The 21,304-nt window shown below is 39.1% G+C and overlaps 1 protein-coding gene across 4 annotated transcripts in view; it reads right to left on the reverse strand.

Annotated features, from left to right (window-relative positions):
• The window catches only part of EVI5 (ecotropic viral integration site 5), a 263,815-nt gene that overhangs the window by 135,785 nt on the left and 106,726 nt on the right, over positions 1-21,304 (reverse strand). For all 4 annotated transcript variants that reach the window (XM_089668945.1, XM_089668944.1, XM_089668943.1 and 1 more), the window contains exons 7-11: positions 17,609-17,752; positions 15,207-15,296; positions 13,501-13,598; positions 10,851-10,911; positions 5,466-5,519 (exon numbers count right to left, since the gene is read on the reverse strand). In XM_089668945.1, coding sequence (XP_089525071.1) covers positions 5,466-5,519; positions 10,851-10,911; positions 13,501-13,598; positions 15,207-15,296; positions 17,609-17,752 — 447 coding nt within the window. The remainder of the gene's footprint in view (positions 1-5,465; positions 5,520-10,850; positions 10,912-13,500; positions 13,599-15,206; positions 15,297-17,608; positions 17,753-21,304) is intronic.

Here is a 21,304-nt window from a genome sequence, read left to right on the forward strand (position 1 = left end):
AAGAGGCAGCAAAGCCTTACCTCTCACACCACAGATATACAAATATGAGTCTATAGGTATGGGGTGCCAAAACATCCTCACCATGAAGTACACTGTTTAGGAGGAATTCAGGATCAAAAAGGTACATTTTAAAAAAAAGGTGGTGCTTAAACACAACATTGATAAACACTCCCTTTAATGTAGAAATTTTGTACTTTTATGAGTTCAGCTCTAATTTAAGGATGTACCGGTAGTTGAAATTAAAGGAATTCTATACCACACCCCAAGATGTAAAGAAGATATCCTCTGTTATAAGAATGGGAATCAAATTCTTGCAAGAATCTAGGGAACCCTACCTTTTGTCTGCATATTGGTAAGAGATCAATTTGAACCTTGCTTTCTTAGCTTTGAGCTAAAAAAAGAAAAAAAAGAAAAAGAAGAGCTTTCCCTCACTTCTTGAAAACAAAAGAGAAGCGATCGCCATAAAAAAAAAAAAAAGATTTTACTAGTTAAAGTTCACGCAATTTCACAGACACATACCATTGGGAGTAATTCCTATAGCTTTAGAACATCTCAATCTGCTAGATTTAGCTCATTATAAACACATCTAAAGGATAAGTTCACCTTTTTTACAGAAAATATTAAATGCACTTTTTTTTGCAGGTAAGAAAAAAATAATGTGCATTTATGCTTTTGTTTCTGGAGCCTCTAAAGCAGAGGTCTCCAAACTGTGGCCCTTTGCTTGTCTTTATCTTGCCCTTGGACACCAACAATGGGGCCCTTTTCCTTCTACTGACACCGATGATGGGGCACCATTTCTTTTCCAGATATTGAAGATTGGCACTCTTCCTCCTCCTGCTACAAGGGGCTGTTCCTCAGATTGACACCAAAAATGGAGCACCATTCCCCCCACTGACACCAGTGATAAGGCACGATTCCTTCCCCTGATACCAACAATTGGCACTATTCCTCCCACTAAAACCAATAATGAAGCATCGTATACTTCTATTGACGCCAAAGCATTTTCTATTCACACTGGCCACATTCCAGCCCCAAAGAGTCTGAAGGACAGTAAACTGGCCCTTTGTTTATAAACTTTGGAGACCCCTGCTCTAAAGCATTGCTCCAGCTATCAGCAGATCGCTGGTGCCATGCAGGTCTCCTGCAGACCTGTCAGTGTATCTGTGTGTTTGTACATCCTGTACAGGCAAACAGAAATACTGACATGAAGATTCGAAGAACTACCACGGCGCTCCACAGTACCGTGGTTGTTCATTGAGAACTACAAGCAGATAGCTGCAAAGGCTGTCAGAAGTTTGTAGTGTTTTCAGTCACAGAATACTGTGAATGAGTGACACAGCTGGGCGGGCAGAGCCCTGCAGGGTTGCGTTTTTTTTTTTTTTTAAAATTGTGACAGCTAGCAGGGAGGAAAAGATCCCCATTAGCTGTCACAACAGGGAGCAGGGTGGAGTGGAGAGGAGAGCGGGCCGATCCGTTCTTAACATATTATATATGGGTGTAACAAGTAATATGCAACAAAGGTGAACTTATCCTTTAACAGAACAAGCAGCGCAAGATGGGAATTCTTATCGGTTTGAAACAAACATGGCATGTGTTAAAAATTCCTTGGAAGAAATCCAGGTAGCACTGAAGGGTACAACAGCGGGGAGGAGCCAGGGACCAGATGGGTATACTGTGAGATATTATAAAAAATTTAAAGATCAATTAGTTCCAAAACGGAGTTTATATATGAATGCATTAGGACAGGGGTTGGAAATGAGGGAGGAATCCTTGCAAGCTCATATAACAATCATTCAGAAAGAGGGAAAAGAAGGAACTCAATGTGCTAGCTATAGACCGATCTCATTGCTAAATATGGATATCAAATTAAATGTAAAGATCCTGGCAAATAGGTTGAAAGATCTAATGCCGGAATGGATCCTTTTTTTTTTTAGGTGACAACTACTTGCCTGCTTATTGACGGACCAACCATACTTGACTGCAGCCTGCCACCATCCAAATAGGGGGAAAAAAAAAAAAAAAAAAAGGTATATCAATGTCTCACTGGCACTTGTGTACAAAGATTTTAGGAAAGGATGTCTTCATTGACAATAAAAGCTAGCTGCCATAATACTGTAATCCTCTCCATAAAAAACTTATAGCTGGAATGTGACCGATAGAAGGAAGCCACACTTCCATGTGTTTAATCTTTGTACAAGAGATTCATAAAAGTCCACTTCTGCCTGTTAATGTGAACAAAAACATGTCAATTAAAACGGAATGTTGAATTTTTTTTTATTATTGAAATTCTAAAATGTTAAATGGATGAGGTAAATAACGGATTTAACCACTCATAACCACTTTTCATCTCATCCATTATGGCAGCTGTCATGCTCAATTCAATATCCACAGAAAATTCTTCATAGCAGACCTAGAAGACTGTTTCTAGAAGGAAGAATTTGATTTCAGCTACAAGAACTATGCCTGTTTTATTCCTTAGCAACACCTTTCATTTACTGGTACATTGCAAGTAGTCTCTTCAGCTGAGGACAGCAAAAACTTTCTGCATCACCAGTCCATTTACAGTAGTAAGAAGCCCTGACTGCCACCCTTTAATGGAAAGTAAACTTCTAATTTCATAGGGGAGGGGGGGGGAAGCAGGTAAACCATTTACAATGCATATTAGTTTAAAAAGGTACATGTTCTGTGTTCTGTACAATTCCAATATCCTTTTAGAAACTATTTACATTCTAATGGGTTCGAAAGAGTAACATGTTATGAAATGTAGCTAAAATCACACATACTGTATGCTCCCACATTTGCGATAAACAATTAATGCCAATGGACAAAAGACGTAGTTATTCACACAGTGGATAGGTGCAAAAACTGACACTGAAGTTAAAAAAAACCCCACATTTTATATGCTGTAATATAGGTTAACAGAACTAAATAACCGGTGTAGTCATTTTAAAGCTACAAAGCCTAGGCAACAACACGTTATAAATATCCTAGTCAACCAAACTGCACATAAAGACCAGCTAAAGCAAACCTGTAGGATTTTCTTTCAGCACTACGGGTAAATCTTCTTAAAGGGGGGACAATGCAGTAATAGAAACCTGACAGACAATGGTTCCAGTGGAGCATGAAGGCTGCTTTTCACTTTTGTGATTGATGGTTTTTGTTATCAATGGAAATGCTTCAAAATACATGTGTCATGATGCATGTTGACACACATCAATCCATCATGGCCCATGCCAACGTGTTTTGACATTGAGTTTTAAATTTCAGTACAAAGTGCATTGCAATGCACATCAACACCTGGTTTCATTGACTTGAATGGAAAACACATATTGGGTAAAAACACAGAGGTGATCTATTGGGGTTGATTTACTAAAGGCAAGTAGGCTGCTCAGTTTGCAAAGGGCATTTGCACTTTGCAAGGGAATTTTCCTGAAAGCTCAGCTGACTGTCATCCTATCATGTGCAAGGAAAAATGCTGTTTTGTTTGTTTTTTTCACCTTACACGATTAAATATTTTGCAAATTGAAACTTCACCACAGTTACTAAACTCTGGGGCAAATTCCCTTGCAAAATGAACAGCATAATTGCCTTTAGTATATCAATCCTATTGTACACTTAAAAAAAAAAAAAAAAGGCCTGTAAAATAACTGTGGTGTCCATCCAGGAAGTAGATTGTAAGACACTGGCCTTAAATTTGAGACAAATCACTTGTAGAACTGTCACTCGTAGACACAACTGAAGTTCGCCTATTTCCAATACACACCAAAGACTGATATTTTGTGGCTTCACATACTATGCCAAATAATGCAACCAGTTTAACCACCTGCAAACTGATGGTATTGCAATATACTGGCATGCAAAAAAAATAAAATAAATACAAATCACAGCTTATAGCACAGCTAGGGCAATAGTTTTATGGAAAAATAAGCTGAATATTGGCATCAAAGTAACCCCTAGCATGTACAACCCTGATTTCACAAATGTTGGGGCCCAGTGTAAAAGTGAGTGAAAATCTCAAACCCATATTTTATCTACAATAGAAAACATATCACATTTTTAAACTGAACAAATATACCGGTTTAGGAAAAGTATATGGTAATTTTAAAATTGATGGCAGCAACACGTCTCACAAAGGTTGGGACAGAGCCATGTTTACCATGGTGTAGCATCTCCTCTTCTTTTAACACTCTGTAAATGTCCGGGAAATGAGATGACCAGTTGCTGAAGTTTTGGGAGAGAAATAATATCCGATTCTTCCCTGGTATAGGGTTCTAATTGGTCATGTAAGCACCTGGACTCTTCCGCTGCAAAGCCATGCTGTTGTCATAGATGCATTAAGTTAGTTTTTTTTTGCATTGTCCTGCTGTATTATGCCAGGACTTCCCTGAAAAAGCTATGGTCTGGATGGGAGCATATGCTGTTCTAAAACCTAGATATATCTTTTAGCACTGATGGTGCCTTTCCAGATGTACAAGCTGCCCATCCCATATGCACCCTTACACTCCTATACTATCCATCATGCAGGCAACTGAGCATTTCTAAAAAGTTGGAAGGTAACTCCCCTCTTTAGATTAGAGGAAGTGGAGCCCATGGCTGCCCAAAAAAAATGTAAAATTTTGATTCTTCTGACCATAGAACAGTTTTTCACTTTGAAACAGATTTTAAATGAGCTTTGGCCCAGAGTAGATGGCAGCATTTCTGGATCATGTTCAGACATGGCTTCTTTACCTTACATTTTTGGATGGCACAGCAAACTGCGTTCCCAGACAGTGATTTTTAGAAGTATTCCTGAGCCCATACAGTGATGTCCATCACAGAATCATGTACGGTTTTAAATGCAGTGCCACACGAGGGCCCAAAGACCATGGGCATCTAATATTGCGTTTTGGCCTTGCCCCTTGAGCAGAGAATCCCCCAGATTCTCAGAATCTTCAGATATTATATACTGTAGATGAGGATATAGTAAAAGTCTTTGCAATTTTATGTTGAGGAACATTATTCTGATATTATTCAACAATTTTTAGACGCAGCTTTTCACAGATTGCTGAGCCTCTGCTGATCTTCTGAGACACTCTGACTCTCCAAGATGCTCTTTTTACACCCAATCAAGTTACTGACCTGTTGCCAATTAGCCTAAGAAGTTGCAAAATGTTCTTCCAACTCTTTATTAGTACCACTTTGCCAGCTTTTTGTTGCCCACAGCCAACTTTTTTGCAACATATTGCTTCCATCAAACATTTGATGTTTTCGATTTCCTATTGTGAATATATGTTTGTGAGATTTGCAAATTATTATATTCTGTTTTTCTGTAGATTTTACGCAGCGCCCCAACTTTTTTTTTTTTTTTTTTTGGAATTGGGGTTGTTTGAGCAACAATTTAATTAGTACAATCCAAATCAATATACATTTAAAAGTCAAGTTAAAATTAAAAAAAAAAAGTGTGCAGAAATGTTTCTACATCTTACCTTCTCTAAGGTTTCAATACGTTGCTTCAAAAGCCTGTTTTCTGTTCGTAACCTCTGCAAGACAGAGTGATCAAAATCAGATTGTTTCCAATCCAAGAACAGAATTTTAGCAGCATGGTTCAGTTTGTTTTGGTTGGGAAAGGAGATTAATGGAGGCACAATCACAGTATTACATCCTGGTGTATTGCATTATTTTGGGCATTATTGTGCAGTATTGGGCTGTCTACTGTATCAGAACAGCTGTGCAGTGGAGAGCTGAAATGCAGGTGAATGGCATTCAGAATGAATAGGACTGTAAGCAAACTGTGTTACCAAAAAATGACTCCAACACAAAAGTGTGAATCCATCCTTGGGCACAGCAGGAAAGCACTATTACTAGATTACTAATTATAGTATTATTTCAACAACTACTACTATAATTACTAGTAAAAGCTTACCAACACAGTACGCTTCACTTAAAAACAAAAATTAGGCTGGCTTTATATCCATGTGCTTTTATTTAATGGATTTTCTATTGAACACAAAGAAACATCTGCACGTCAACATTTGCTTTAAGGTGCACATCAACACATCACAACGCATTTATGTGCACTATAAGAAGCCTTGCCTTTGAATACAAAGTGCATTGCAACAATCAATAATGCGCAACACCACATGTCTACAAACGATGTACATTTTAATACTTTATGGATTTCACCAGCCAACACATCAGCAGGAAAATTGCACAGACGTTAGCAGGCCCCAAATGTTTTTGGGAGAGATCTTAAAGAAACTGCCTCTTAAAAACAGTTTCTGGTTATAAAATTCACCAATTAATGTAGCATGTTCAGATTCTGGAGAAACGTTATAATAAATAGCCTTACATTGTATTAAAATCCCTCTGGGTTTAACAATTTTAAATATATAAAAGAGCAGGCACTGAACAAACAGCAGTATTGAAAGATCTGTACTGCAAGAAACGCAATTGATGGGTAGGAGATTCACATATAAAAAAGGTGGCAAAACCACTTAGCTTTCACAGCTCATGACTTTCCAATGACAGCAAGCATAAAAACAGGAATTTTGACTTACCATAAAACATTTTTTGGAGTTCATTAGGAGGCACAAGGGGATATTTAGAGACAGAGTTATGCAGCTTACCATTAGAAGAATGGACACTGGCAACCAATCAGAGCTGTTGGGATAGCCCAGTATAAGCCCTCCCATCATACCTCAGTTTTTTAAATAAGCAATAGGAGCAGTGAATTACAAGAACAGAGGGGTGGGACGTGTGTCCCCTAATGAATTTGTGCCAAAGGATTTACGTAAATTAAAAAAATTATGTTTTCTTAAAGCTGAATTCCAGACAATAGACATAATTGACCATTGTAACAGTGCTGGAGGAAGGAATAGTGTAAGTAATATGCGTTAATCTAGGACCCCTAGAATAAATGAGTTTTTAATCCTTGCAGTGTGGGGGTAATTATTCAGCTTTAATCAATCATGCATTAGGGAACACATGAGAATATTCAATGACAGGGATGTGCCAAAGCAATCCAACTGAGAGGTGAGCAACAGCAAATAAAATGCTAACATACCTACAAATAACCACAGGTAACAGAGGAAACTCAGGAGTTCATTGAGCAACCTTGACAAACTTGTGGCAGAAACTGGAATGAGAAGAGGCCTGATCATCCACCTGGTAAAATCTAGAAAAATATGAACAGAAGACAAAAGCGGTCATGCCCCACCATGACACACCAACATCTCTGGTGAAGTGCGCTTTACCAGAAAAATGGGGAGCCCGGTCCTTGAACAAATAGGCTTGAATGGTGGAGCTGCAAAACCCTTATGGGACCCCGCAGGAATGGAAAAAAAAAAAAAAAGAAGGGTAGTCAGTCTAGTGAAGACAGTGGCAAAAAGACAAATGCGAACAGCCCGAACCACATTCAAACATCCTTGGGATGTTTTAGCTTAAAAAAGAAATGGCAGAACAATGTGCTGGTTAATGTGGAAGGGAGAAACCACCTTTGGCAAAAAAACAAAATAGAAATTGGCCTCAATACAACTTTGTCCTTGTGCAACACAGGAAAGGGCTCTTACAAGTTAAGGCAGAAAACTCAGAAACCCACCTGATCGAGGTGATGGCAACCAAGAAAACATTTGCTTATAAGCATGGACAAGGTGACGTCCCTGAAAACTTCAAAGGGAGAGTTGTGAAGAGGCAACATAACCAAGCTGAGATCCCATGGATGCGCCAGGTAACATTCTTTGAAAACTTCATGAGTGACACCCTGAACAAATGTCTTCACTAGGAAGCAAGATGGGAGTCTGTGATAAAGAATAGCCAAATCTGATATGTGACTCTTCACAGTGCTCAGGGCCAGGTGTTGATCAAGTCTACCCTGAAGAAAAGAGACCTGATTAATTCCACAAAGAACTTCTTAAGATGGAACTTCCTGGCCTCACGCCACCTCAAATACACTTTTCAAGTACAATAGTAGACCCTTGTGAAAAGTGGAATTTCCTAGGTTCAAGGAGGATAGGAATAACAGGATAGGGGAAGCCCCTATCCTTGGGGACTCAGGCTTCAACACCAGACCACTAAGACCAATGATTGTGAAGCAGGATGGCAAACTGGAACTTGGGGTCGAAGATCCATGTGACCCAGAAGAGTCCACAGAAAGCCTGCCAAGAGAAGGATGAGGTCTAAGTCCCATATTTGTCTGTGCAAGTTCAGTGTTATGAGAAGCACTGAAACGCCCTCTATCTTCATCCTGCAAAGCAGCCGAGGAAAAAGATGCAGAGAAGGAAAGACATACATCAAGTCGACTGTCAACTGAGGAAGTCCGTCTGTCAAATTTCCACTCATGGATTGTGTATAGCGGACAAAGCTGGAACATGTATATCTGCCCAGGCCAAATAAGATTGGCTTTCCTTAGAGCCATGACATTTCTATTTCCTCTTTGATGGTTAATGTAAGCCAGCGTCATTGCAAGACTGAAAACAAATCGGGTAACCCTGCAGCCAAAAGGTCCAGTCCTGAAAAGGTCAACTTAATTGCTTGTAGTTCCAGAATGTAGATCAAGACACGTTTCTACCATGAACCAAGCCCCTAGCAAAGACAGGGTGTCCAGGACACCACAAGACCGGTATCTGCTGTGAGAACCTTCCACACCAAGGTAGTGAAGGACTTCCCTGACTTGTGAACCTCCAAGGCCACAGTCAAAATAGTCTTTTTTAAGAGGCATATGCAATGAACTTTTTTGTCCCACACAGACAGAATGTTGAGCTTTAACACTCCGGAGTCAGCAAACAAGAGTACCTGAAAGGACATGATCATCAAACCCAAGACCCGCATGCAGAAGCAGAGGGTAGGTTGGCTCTGGGACTGTAAAAGCCAACCATGTGAGCCGATTGTCTGCAGTTTCATCTGTGGAAGAAAGACCCTGGTTCAGGGTCCACCAAAACTTTGTAGTGTCTGAGCAGTCTGTTAGATATTGGCCACTAGGGCCTGTGTCTACTGCTTCCTCTATTAGAGGTTGTCCAAATACCCTGAATAGAAAAACCTGTGTACAGAGAAGAAGCAGTATACAGGCCAACACTTCAGAGAATACCCAAGGAGCAGCAGACGGTCCAAAATTAATAGTCAACAAACTGGAAGTATGTTGTACCCACAGCAAAAGCAGGCTGATGAGCTGGGAAAATGTGGATGCAAAAGGTAAACTTCTTTAAAATCTAAAAAGGCCAGAAAGTCTACACACGGAGGAAAGCAGTAAATGACCTCACAGATTTCATGCAAAATGTTTGTACCTAAAGAAAGGTGTTGAGAACCTTCAGATCCAGTATGGGGCGAACACCTCCTGGGTTACTCACAAGCTACGCATAACCACTGTGGAGCAGAAAGGTATAATGCTGCCTGTGACTAGGTCACTCTGTGGCAGCTGAAAGAAGGAAAGTCCAAGACATTGCTGACAGGGCTGGATCAAGCCGATCTGATGGTGCAGTAAAAGAAAAAAAAAGTCAGGGGGCATAATATCAACACTGTGTGTGTTTGTCACTGAAAGTCTGTCACACAGTGTGAGAAACACAGTGTCATTACCTGGGAAACACTAGTATGCATTAGACTGTCACTAAATTAGGGTGATTAAATAACCCCCCCCATAACAGATGTCCTATCAGAGTGCCCCCTTACATCAGGTGTCCCCATCAGAGTGCCCCCTTACCCCAGGTGTCCCCATCAGAGTTCCCCCTTACATCAGGTGTCCCCAATAGAACTGCTCCATCAACTGTCCTCATCAGAGTGTCCTCTTACATATGATAGGCTATCGCCATCAGAGCGCCACTGTAGATCCAGCCCTGACTAAGGATCCGAGTCCAATCAAAGTGTGAACTGCAATCAGTGTACACACTAGGGTGTGTCATAGCCCTAGCAAGAGGCAGAGATACCACTCGTGTGTGCCAGGCCTTTCTAGGTGCCTCACATCAGAAGAAGATACTGTTGTAGCACCAATTTGATGTATCACAGTACATACATCAACAAAACAGTAAAGTGTTGCACCAGCTAAATACTGTGTCTGTACCAGACTTTTAAAGTGTTGCAGTACCTGAAGGAGGAGAAAGAGCACACCAACAGGCTTCTAATAAATAGTTACAAGCCCCAAGTACTCACTGAAGAATGTCCAGGTGGTCAGGAGATGCCTTCATAGGGCATTTAGTGCAACTCAGACAGACAGTCTTTGCGCCCCTCTGGTGGGAATACTAAGGTGTCTTCAGGAACAAACTTTCATCAGATAGGTGCAGCACAGTCCTAGATGTCAAAAGCGCTCTACTGCGAGCTACACTCAGCAGAAGACATCTAATCTCCAAGGACACTAGCAAACAAACTTCGAATTGGTTACAAGAGGTTACAACTGTCCAATCTGCTTAAGGTATCTGCATAACCCGATGTCTCTGAATATCCTCGTGTCCCCCGATGAACAATTAACAAAAGCAATTTCTGAACAACTGCAGTTAGCCTGGAAAGTTCCCCCTATTTCCCCCCCAATAAAAAAAATAAAACAAAAACTAGTACTTCTATAAACTGCGGAAAATAAAAAACAACAAAATGCAAAATGTACAAAATAGTTAATTATTCATATTAAAGCATTAGGTTAAGGGGATCCCACTGTTGCTCTACTCTTCATCTTACAAATAATTTGTCTAATCGTACAGAGACTTTTTTGTTTTCATAGCAAAAGAAATGTTTCTTAAATATAAAATCATTAAAATGTATTTAGGTGAATATTACAAATATTATTTCTACCTGCATAATTTATTATGTAGCCACATAGTGCTGGGTCTCTAGATGCTGCATAGTTTGGTATGGCTATAGTCATGCCCCTGAGTAATAAATTTGCTGCATACCTTGATCTCAACTTGTTCCTCCATTTCTTTTGTCTTTATTGTAGTGTATTCCTTTTCTAACCTGAAAACACACACAAAAACGGTTTACTACCAAAACAAAAATGAAAGGAAATATTGCGCAAGTAAATTCATTTGGTTCAGTATCAGCTGATATCTACAGAATCTTTTTAAAAGATAAAAAAATGAAACAAAGTCCGAAGTTATAATTATCCTTTAAGATTACCTGAAAATCAAAACGAAAGACCTTTTACAAGAAAGAATCTCAATATATGAAAAGACGACCTTCGATCTGTATTAGCATTTCACAGCAATACCTATATTAACTAGTTGCCGACCGCAGATAGCCGAATGACGGCTGCACTGCGGCCGGCCAGTTCTGAGTGGATGTCATATGACGTTCTCCCAGAACGCGCTCTCCTGCGCGCCCCAGGGGGCGCGCACCCGGCGATCTCCATGATCGCTGTGTCCTACGGACACAGCTGATCACGTGATGTGGTAAAAGGCCAATCACAGCGGCTTTTTACCACGTGATCAGCGGTGTCCAATGACACGCTGATCAGAGGGAAATGCAAGTGCCGGTACTCGGCTGCACTTTCCTCACGCTGTCAGATCGTGAGGAAAGTACTGCCGAGAACCGTCAGTTGTCAGAGCGGGGATCGGCACGGATGATCAGTGCCCTGATGATCGGTGCCCAGCAGTGCCACCCGCAAGTTCCGCCCACCTGAGCCCAGCAGTGCGCCCACTAGCTCCACCCACCAGTGCCGCCCACCAGTGCCGCCCACCAGTGCCGCCCACCAGTGCCGCCCACCAGTGCCGCCCACCAGTGCCGCCCACCAGTGCCGCCCACCAGTGCCCAGGGGTTGTGCCAGTCAGTGCCGCCAGTCAGTGCCGTCTATCAGTACCCATCATCAGTGTCACCTATCAGTGCCGCCTATCAGTGCCGCATATTAGTGCCGCCTATCCGTGACACCTCAGTGCTGTCTATCAGTGCCGCCTATCCATGCCACCTCATTAGTGCTGCCTATCAGTGCCCATCGGTGCTGCCTATCAGTGCCGCCTATCAGTGCTGCCTCATCAACGCACATCAGTGAAGGAGAAAAAATACCTGTTTGAAAAATTTTATAATAGAAACAAAGAAACTTTTTTTTTTTCAAATTTTTTGCACTTTTTTTATTTATAGCGCAAAAAGAAAAGCGCCCAGTGGCGATTAAATACCACCAAAAGAAAGCTCTATTTGTGAGAAAAAAATGATCAAAATTTCATATGGGTACAATGTTGCATGACCGCGCAATTGTCAAAGTGCGGCAGCGCTGAAAGCTGAAAATTGGCCTGGTAAATAAGGGGGTATAAGTGCCTGGTAGGCAAGTGGTTAAAACAGATTAAATGCTTCCCCCTCCCTAATAACTGGGATCAAAAGGATTAAAGGGAAAAAATAACAAAAAAAGGCATCAGGGCTGTTATATTGATGTCTGCTTTACTTTAGTGAATAATGAGTGGGAACAAGTATGCAAGCTGGGAGTTCTGACTTTGCGACCTAGAGAGGCAAGGATACGAATGGCAGCTCCAGAACTTGATTCATTTGAATAGGCAGCCACAAACCACAGCAAACCAAAAATCACTCCTTCAAAAATGTTGACTAGTATAGTACAACGCAATGTGCACTAGTGAGCTACCACAGGCTAGGGATGCACTGGAACGCAGGTGTGTTTGGGTAGTATTTACAACTTACAGAACATAGGTTACCATAGTGCCTCCGTATTTGCTAGAGAAATAAATTTTGCTTGGGTAGGTCCTTAAGCTGTAACTCACCATTATTTCTCCAAACATACTTTAAAGCTTTACACACTGCTTCTCCATTTGACCCTAAACTCTAAAATTATTATATTCTTATTCATATACGTATTTATTAAGATAAAATGTGATTTCTTAACTTTCAGAAATACTTTTGTTTCCAAATACAGGTGTTCCCTTACTGAGAACTCCCCTCTGGAAGCAGTCATAAGAAGAGTTGTGTTCCCTCAATTCCCCTTTTGTTAGACCTGGGTCCACTATGCTCACACTAGTCTGGTAAAATCCCGTGCAGTACCACTTTCAGGCCTCACTCACACCATACATGCAGAAAAACGAACATGCAGATTTCACTTGCAGAGACATCAGTTTACATGTGCACTTCAATAAGTTTTATATATGTTGCAGATTCCTGCGTATAAAAAAAAATCTGCACATGATACTGGTGTTGTGGTTTGAACAGGGCACATAGAGAACAACTGATTTTGTTGTGCCCTTGCAAAACGCCTGCAGAAAAACACACAGTCTCTGCACCATGGTGTGAACGAGCCCTCAATGAGAGATACTGGGAAGACATGGGAGTCTACAACTCCCCATGTGACCTGCCCACTATCACTATATCACTTGCCCAGGAGTATCACTGCCCACTGAGAAAATGTTCATTATGCTATTAAGAATAAAAAATTCTAAATTCAGATTCAATTCATTGTGCCCACAACCGGTTACCAAATGAACGGTTCGTCTGCCTCGCTCTTCAAAAGGTTGAGCATCCCTGATATACGCTCTCAGTACAATCTTGATTACTACAAGTCAACATAAAGGGAAACACTGGTTAAATATTGCTTTTGTATAAATCACATACTTTTTCATCTTTTTTGCATTGTATTTGACTTGGTAAGCCACTTGGATTAACTTTTCTGGACCCCCATCAAACTGATGTGGAATGACTTTTTGAAAGTGCTGGAAAAAACAAATGAAATACATGTTATGGCCAGAAAAGAAAAGTTCTTAAAATTCACATAATCCTACAAGTGGCCAATTATACAATAAAATCCCAGTATATATCAATCTTACAGCTTGCAATGTTCACAAATGCAAGTGTGCAAAACTTCTCACAGTGAAACATAAGACATAGGCTCAAAACAAAGTTTTATTTGGTCTTATTTAACCATTAGCCACCCGGCCAATAGCTGTTTGGCGGCTGGAAAAATGCTTTAGATTTCCGGGTGGATGCCATACAGCGTCCTCCTGGGCATGCGCAGTTTGCGCGCTTGCAGAGCCGTGCAGCAGTGCGATCTGTCACCGGCAGTGTACCTCGGACACGGCCGATGACAGATCTGAGTACCAGCCCCCCCCCCCGGTTGCCGGTACCATGTGACCTGCTGTGACCAATCACAGCAGGTCACATGACAGTTGTATACAATGGATGGCTTCATTCATGCCATCCATTGTATACTAGTGTCTAGCTGTGAATGGTCACAGTGATCACATGTGATTAGCTGTGGCCAAATCACAGCTAAGCACAAAAAAAAAAAAAAAAACCCTGATGTCATTCAGGTAAATGCTTGCTTATAGCAAAGTAATTCTTTGCTATAAGCAAATTGTGTAAAAAAAAAAAAAATACTGATCACTTCCCCAAAGTAGTACAATGTTACTATGGTAACATTGTACTACTTTGGTCATAGTGAAATATGAAAAAAAAAATCTTAAAAAAGAGGGAAAAAAAATGTAATAAAAAATAAATAAATAAAAAAATCTATCTATATATATTTTTGTCATACTGTCACCAGTCAGTGTCCCTGATCACCGCCATGCCAGTTATACGATGATGCTGTACTGCACTGGTGACAGTATGTAAAATCATTTTTTTCATTTTCCGAAAAATGACAAAAAAAAAATACAACTTCAAAAAGCTCGCCATTCCTCTTATGAAGTACGTCGGACTGTCTATTTTGCAAAAAGGGGTCATTTGGGAGATATCTGTACTGTTCTGATATTCTTGGACCTCAAGAAATTAGATTGGCTGTCAGTACTTCAGGATTGATCAATATTCAGATCTATACCTTAGTTTGTGAACTCTATAACTTTCCTACAAACTAAAAAATACATCCTAATTTGGGTTATATTCAAAGACCTTGGCCTAAATTTATGAAGAATTATTTATTTACAAACTTTTATAACAGAAACAAAGAAAACCGTGTTTTTCTTTCAAAATTTTCGGTCTTTTCTTGTTAATTTAGCAAAAAATAAAAACCCCAGCGGTGATTAAATACCACAAAAAGAAAGCTCTAGTTGTGTGAAGAAAATGATAAAATTTTAGTTTGGGTACAATGTTGTATGACCGCGCAATTGTCAAAGTGTGAGAGTGCTGAAACCTGAAAAAATGGCCTGGGCAGGAAGGGGGTAAAAGTGCCCGGTATGGAAGTGGTTAAATTAGTTTAAGGCCTTGCATTAAATATGTAATGTTAAAATAAAGATTTTCTATAAATTATTTTAAAACCGTATATAAAAACATCAGTATAAACATTTAAATCTAAAATAAAAAATAAAATGCAGGCTTTTTCTTACCTGTAACATGCCTTCCATATCTAGCTGCATTAATTCTGCCTGATTCATCTGGAGAACAGCGAGGCCTGCTCGAAAAACTATTTCTAAACCCTAGGGAATGAGAAAAATAGATAAAGCTCAAGAATAAAATCACAGACAAAAAGAAATGGCTAAACCCCCTTGGGACTTTATAGGCACTCAAATCACAACTTCTAACAAAATGTTCATTACTCTTTTTATTCATACAAATATACAGCTTGCATTAAATATATACAGCTTACATTACATAGAGTATATAAAGTCGCTTATTCATAAACAGATTGCTAGATTTGATGTCTTTCCATTCATCCAACGCGTTTCAGAGATATTGAGGATTCCACATCTCTAGGAATTAATTGAAGTATAAATAAAATTTAAATTTATACATTTAAGAGATGTGAAATTCTCAGTACCCCAAAAGAGTTTTCTATCTCTGAAACGCATTGGTGAATGAAAACAAATCAAATCTAGCAATCTATTCATGAATAAATCAGTTTATATACTCTATATATGATCTTATGAAATGTAAGCTGTATTTTTGGATGGTTTGTATCTTTAAATATTTGTATGAACAACAAGAGTAATGGACATTTTATTAGACATTGTGATATGAGTGCCTATAAAGTCCCATGGGGGTTTATAGATTTCTCTTGGTCTATGAATTCGGGACATGGCACTTTTTGGATTACACCCATAACACTTCTGTTTAAGAATAAAATCATATATTACATAAATTTAAAAAAAAGTGACAGAAAATCAGTAAATCAGAAATACGCAAAGTAACATAACTGAAGACTGGTTAATAAACCCTATATTTCTCAAATATCATACCTTGACCACACACAATTCATTTAGGCAACACCATAAAGCAAATGGCACAAATTCCAGCCATCCAGCTCTTGATTCAATCAGAACACAAAAGTTAAAAGGACTGGATTTTGCCATCTCTAACTAATAAAAACAAAAATAAATGACTTGTCTTCAGCAAGACCTCAGTGGCTCTCAGACATAAAATCCACAAAAATAGAATCTTCATACGACACAACATGAAATTCGGAGAGATTCACCCACATACTTGTCTAATACACTACATCCCAAAAAAACCCTAAAATGGCTAGGGTTAATTTAAATGGACAAAATACTTTGAATGCAATTGATTGTCCATAACGTTCACTTGAATCACTGTACTTAAGAAGGCTTGTGCAAGCAAAACTCATTTGAGTTTAGTAAATGCCGATGATCAATTTAAGTCAAAAGTTTTTATTGTTGTTTTAAATGGGATATTAGACTAGTGTTGGGGAGATTTCCCCTCACGTCAAGACAGGACAGGAAGTACTGTGAAATTTCTTCAAAAAATGTAATTAGGGAAAGGTCTGAAATGTAGACAAGGCTTTAAGGAGGTCTAGGTTCCGTTGATGACTTGATTCCTCCATCTCTTGCCTTGGTTTATCAGGGAAAGGAAGTGAGGGAAATTCTCCCCAAATGAGTGAAAGATAAAAACTCACATTTCACATTATGAGGAATGCACAGAGTATTCTTAAAGAATTCTTAAAGCAGGGTTCCAGTCGTTTCTGTGTTCATTAAAAGTCAGTAGCTACTGACTTTTAATAAACACACAGGATCCAGTGATGTGCTACCTGTCAAAGCCAGGTACCCACTCCCAAAGCCACCCCAAAAAGTGCAAAATGTGGCAGGAGGAAGAGCTTCCCTTTTGGGTGGAACACCGCTTTAAAGATGAAAGGAAGGAAGGGGGGGGGAAAAAAAAAAAAAAAAAAAAAAAAAAAACACACCATGGCAGGAGACCTCTCCCATGGGGTCCACAAAAAAAAAATATATATCAGGTTGAGTATCATTTCACACGGTTCTGCCCACAAAACTAAATATCTACCAAATAGATAGCAGTGGTAAATTATGTTGTGGATACTTGCTGGTAGCAGCAAATATCCACTACACAGTTGTAGCAGCAGTTTATGGACAACAGCACAATTCCAAAACATGACGGTGCTAGATTGTGCATCTCTGTATCACTTTCTATTTATTTCTAGTATGCCAACTGTGTGCATATTTCCTTTTAATCTACATGCAAATTCATTCTTCAGCACAGCAAAAGTTACGGATCACCATGTCTGTCTTTTAGTCACCTATACTGTAGCTTTAGAATATTTACCAGCATCAGACAAAAGCTTAGGCAAGGAAATGAGCACCTATCAACATTGGTCTGCTTCACACAACAAACTATTCCCATTCATTGACAGGTCAAAGTGCAGAGTTAAGCAAGTTCTTATGAGCCAGCGTGTTTGTATAGGGAGCAACAAACCAATCAGTTTACTTTAGACAAACAAGTAACTAAGAGTCTCGATGTGGCGTAATATTTGGGATCTCACCTCAGACATAAAAATATCGAAAATTCTTGTGGCAACCGGTAGAGGGAAACTTGTTAGAAAAATAGTCAGGAACCAGGATGACGCATACATAGAGGTATGAAAACTCTGGGCTTGAAAGTGCACATAAAGCTCCGGAAGCTGCTCCTGGAAGAAAACACCTGAGGATTATCAATACATATCACTACAAAAGGGAAAAAGTGCAAGTGTCCCCACCCAGCCACAGATTTTTGCTTCTAATACATATATTAAAAAGAATGAAGTGTTAATTTAAACAAAATATTTAATTTAAGTACAATTTTTCCTATTCATTTTCAAGGCTTGCCACTTTTACTTTTCAACTGCTGGGGAAAAGTCTAGTACTCCAAGGTTTCGAAAAGATACTTTACTGCACATGGAGATATAAATGGCAAAATTACTTGCACAGCTGAATTATCATCTGAATGACTCAGGAGGAACACACTTATCTCTTCCAGTAGAGACAGTTTAACCTATTAATTTCTAAACTTTCAAAAACATTAAAATTGAGCAAGGACCACTACAGTTTCCCTTTCTAATAGCTGCAGACTGTGCTTTACAACAACTTACTAACAAAAGTCCTCGCCATGTTGGGATTGCCCATTTTAGCAAACACAGTATTGAAAGCCATCACAAGGCAGCTAAGACAGTCAAACATAAATCAGTTAACCTACTACACATGAGAAAATCGGACAAAAAAATACGGCTTTCAGAGCGATTGTCCAATAATGTGTACGTTAGTAAAAAGCTTTTGAGAGCCAATCACGACAGTTCATGCAAAATCATCAGAAGGGAGGGGACGATACCAGAACGAATGATTTCTGTTTAATCAGTACAGTATTTGTTTGTTAAAAAACCCCAAAAGCATGCATTACGATACAATAATAAATTGCAGGAGTTGCATTCTGTCAAACAAAAATTTTCATAATTCTAGTAACCTATTCATTTTTGATAGGAAACTAGTCTAACAAAACACACACACACACACACACACACACACACACACACACACACACACACACACACACACCATAAAATAACAAAAAAAAAAACAAAAAAAAAAAAACACGATAATTCGCCCGATGCTCTCATCATTTGTATGAGACTTAAGGAGGGGGGCATCGTGGAAACCGCTGCCAAACTGGAGCAGGTTTAAAAACGGTATAAACCTGAAATATGCAGGTACAATCCAATCCCCCGTATGTTTTTGCAACCATTTTAAACATGGTTACTTTATTTACTGGATCGATCACACATGTTAAGTGAAAGTACACAGAAGACGACTGTGCAAAGGCTGCTGGCTGCAAAACCAAAAATATTTGGTAAGGATGGAAAACAATGGTGGATTGCAATTTACCACAATCACTATTTCATTGTAATCTAGCAGACAAGGATACTTGCTGCTGTCCAAATTGCTAATAAGTTCCTAAAGTTGTGTTTTATAAGATATAAGATATTATATTTTTAACAAATAAACATTTAAAGTAAGGTGCACCCATGACAAAGGATTCACAAAGCATTATGGTTTTCTCATAAGAACACAGCAGAAGCCATTTTAGGGTATTTGGATATAAATAATTCTGGCATGCATGAAAATTGATACTTGAGCTATTAAGGTCTATCAACAGGATCTTAAACAGAGCAATCACGAATTGACAGGAAAAAACTGTTAAAAAAAAGGACCCCAAGCTCTACCTGCTGGCTGGAAATAAAAATCTTGATTACCTGTATGCTGGTTTTTTTTTTGGGGGGGGGGGGGGGGAGGGGGGGGGTTGGTTGTGGACTCAAAATACATGACTTTAAATCATTGATGCCAATTTCTTTCGGACAAACACCCCATTGCAACATTGAAAGCAAAGTCACTGTTAAAAACTAGTTCATTCGAAAGCTACAAAAAAAAAAAAAGAAAAAAAAAAAAAAAAGGTGAGTGTAGTTTAGTGGAAAAGTGATAATTCACTTCCCACCTCTGTAACACAACAGTGATTTCCAAAAATATGCTTAATTACAGAAAAAGCAATCAGAAAAAAAAACAAAAACACACACACCAATTTAAAAATAAAATTCAAAGCACCAAAATATGCTTAATGTCAACACTTTGATGGTCCTCTGTGCACCTTTAACCCCTTGACGCCGACGTGACACAAATATGCGGCCTCATGGACCTGGGCCTTTTTCCGTGGGGCCGCATATTTGCGTACCTATCTTTGTGCTGGGAGCGCGCCACTCGGCGCGCTCCCAGCACCAAGACCGCGGTGTCACTGAGAGCCCCGGGTCCCGTTCTAACGATCGGGACCCCCGATTCCGGGTCACGTGATCGCTGTGATAGCCTCTGATTGGCTATCACAGTGATCAATCACTGTGCAGCCCGGCCCCCTTGTTTTCTCTCTCTCAATGAATGGAGAAGAGAGATACATTGTATCTCTCCAACTCCTGACAGAGAGATAAAAAAAAGTTAGTAAAAAAAAAAAAAAAGATAAATAAATATTAAAAAATAAAAGAAAAAATAAAGAAAAATACCTAGATCAAGGTTTGATCTAGTTCAGTACCAGGGATAGTGTTTGGGTCAAGGTCAGGGTCAAAGGTCAGGGTCAGGGGCAAAGGTCAGGATTTAAAAAAAAATTGGTGTCAGTTAGTGTTAATGTCAATGACAGTGTGTTTTATGTAAAAAAAAAAGAAAAAAAAAAAAAAAGACAAAAACAAAATGCGCACTGTTGTTTCTGGACTGTACTACGGGTACAAACAACAAATAACATACACATATATGGTATCGCTGCGATCGTCAAGAACTGGAGAATGTATTTTGGGTTGTTCTTTGGTGGTAGGTTATGGTCGTAACAACAAACACACAGTTAAATTAAAAAAAATGATTTTTTTTACTATTTTGGCCCAGTTTTCCTTTAATAATAAAAAAAAAAAAATTAGGAGCTATCCATTACAATTTATCACCAAATGAAAGCCCAATTTGTCCTGAAAAAAACAAGGTATAATCCACCTGGATGTACAAAGTAGTTGTGACGATATGTACGGTTTTACTGACACGTCAACGTTGCAGAATTGTGCTTAGGCATTTAGATTTGTTTTACCCTAAGGCGTGAAGGGGTTAAGGGGGGTAAAAATGACAATAGAAAGCAAAGTGTGTTTCATAAGAGCAGTAAATATAAAAAACGTAGCCAATGACAGCTGGTGTTTTCCAATTATTTAAAAACCCAATAGGCTGATATTCATAAATATGACTCGGCATGTACATTTTGACCCCACCCAAGATTTCATTTTGTGTGGACTTACTCTGACTTACTCTGTTTATAATGGCTAAAATATAAATATAAAGTTTTGGTATTTAAACACCAAGAACAGTTTAGAAAATTATTTTTGAATTGATGACTGTAACCACAGGATATTGAGCCCCAAATTAATGTAGAAGACTAGCCAATAAATTAAACTTTTACAACTACATCTGCTCTAAAAGCACAAACCTAATAACCAAATACAGTTGTCTGCAACAGGAATCTGCTACCTTATTTGCATTAGTTTCTTCTGAAGACGTCAGCTATATACTCACCATTTAGGTAGAACACCCAAAATTCCTCCCATTCTGTCACTGCCTTATAGGTTACAAATTCTGTCCTGGCGATTCCCATGCTATGTGTAGCTGATAGCTTCATTAATCCAGAGATATGAATT

This window comes from Staurois parvus, unplaced genomic scaffold (assembly GCF_062004578.1).
Source record: "Staurois parvus isolate SC_StPar_1 unplaced genomic scaffold, SC_StPar_1.0 ptg000066l, whole genome shotgun sequence".
Taxonomy (NCBI): Eukaryota; Metazoa; Chordata; class Amphibia; order Anura; family Ranidae; genus Staurois; species Staurois parvus.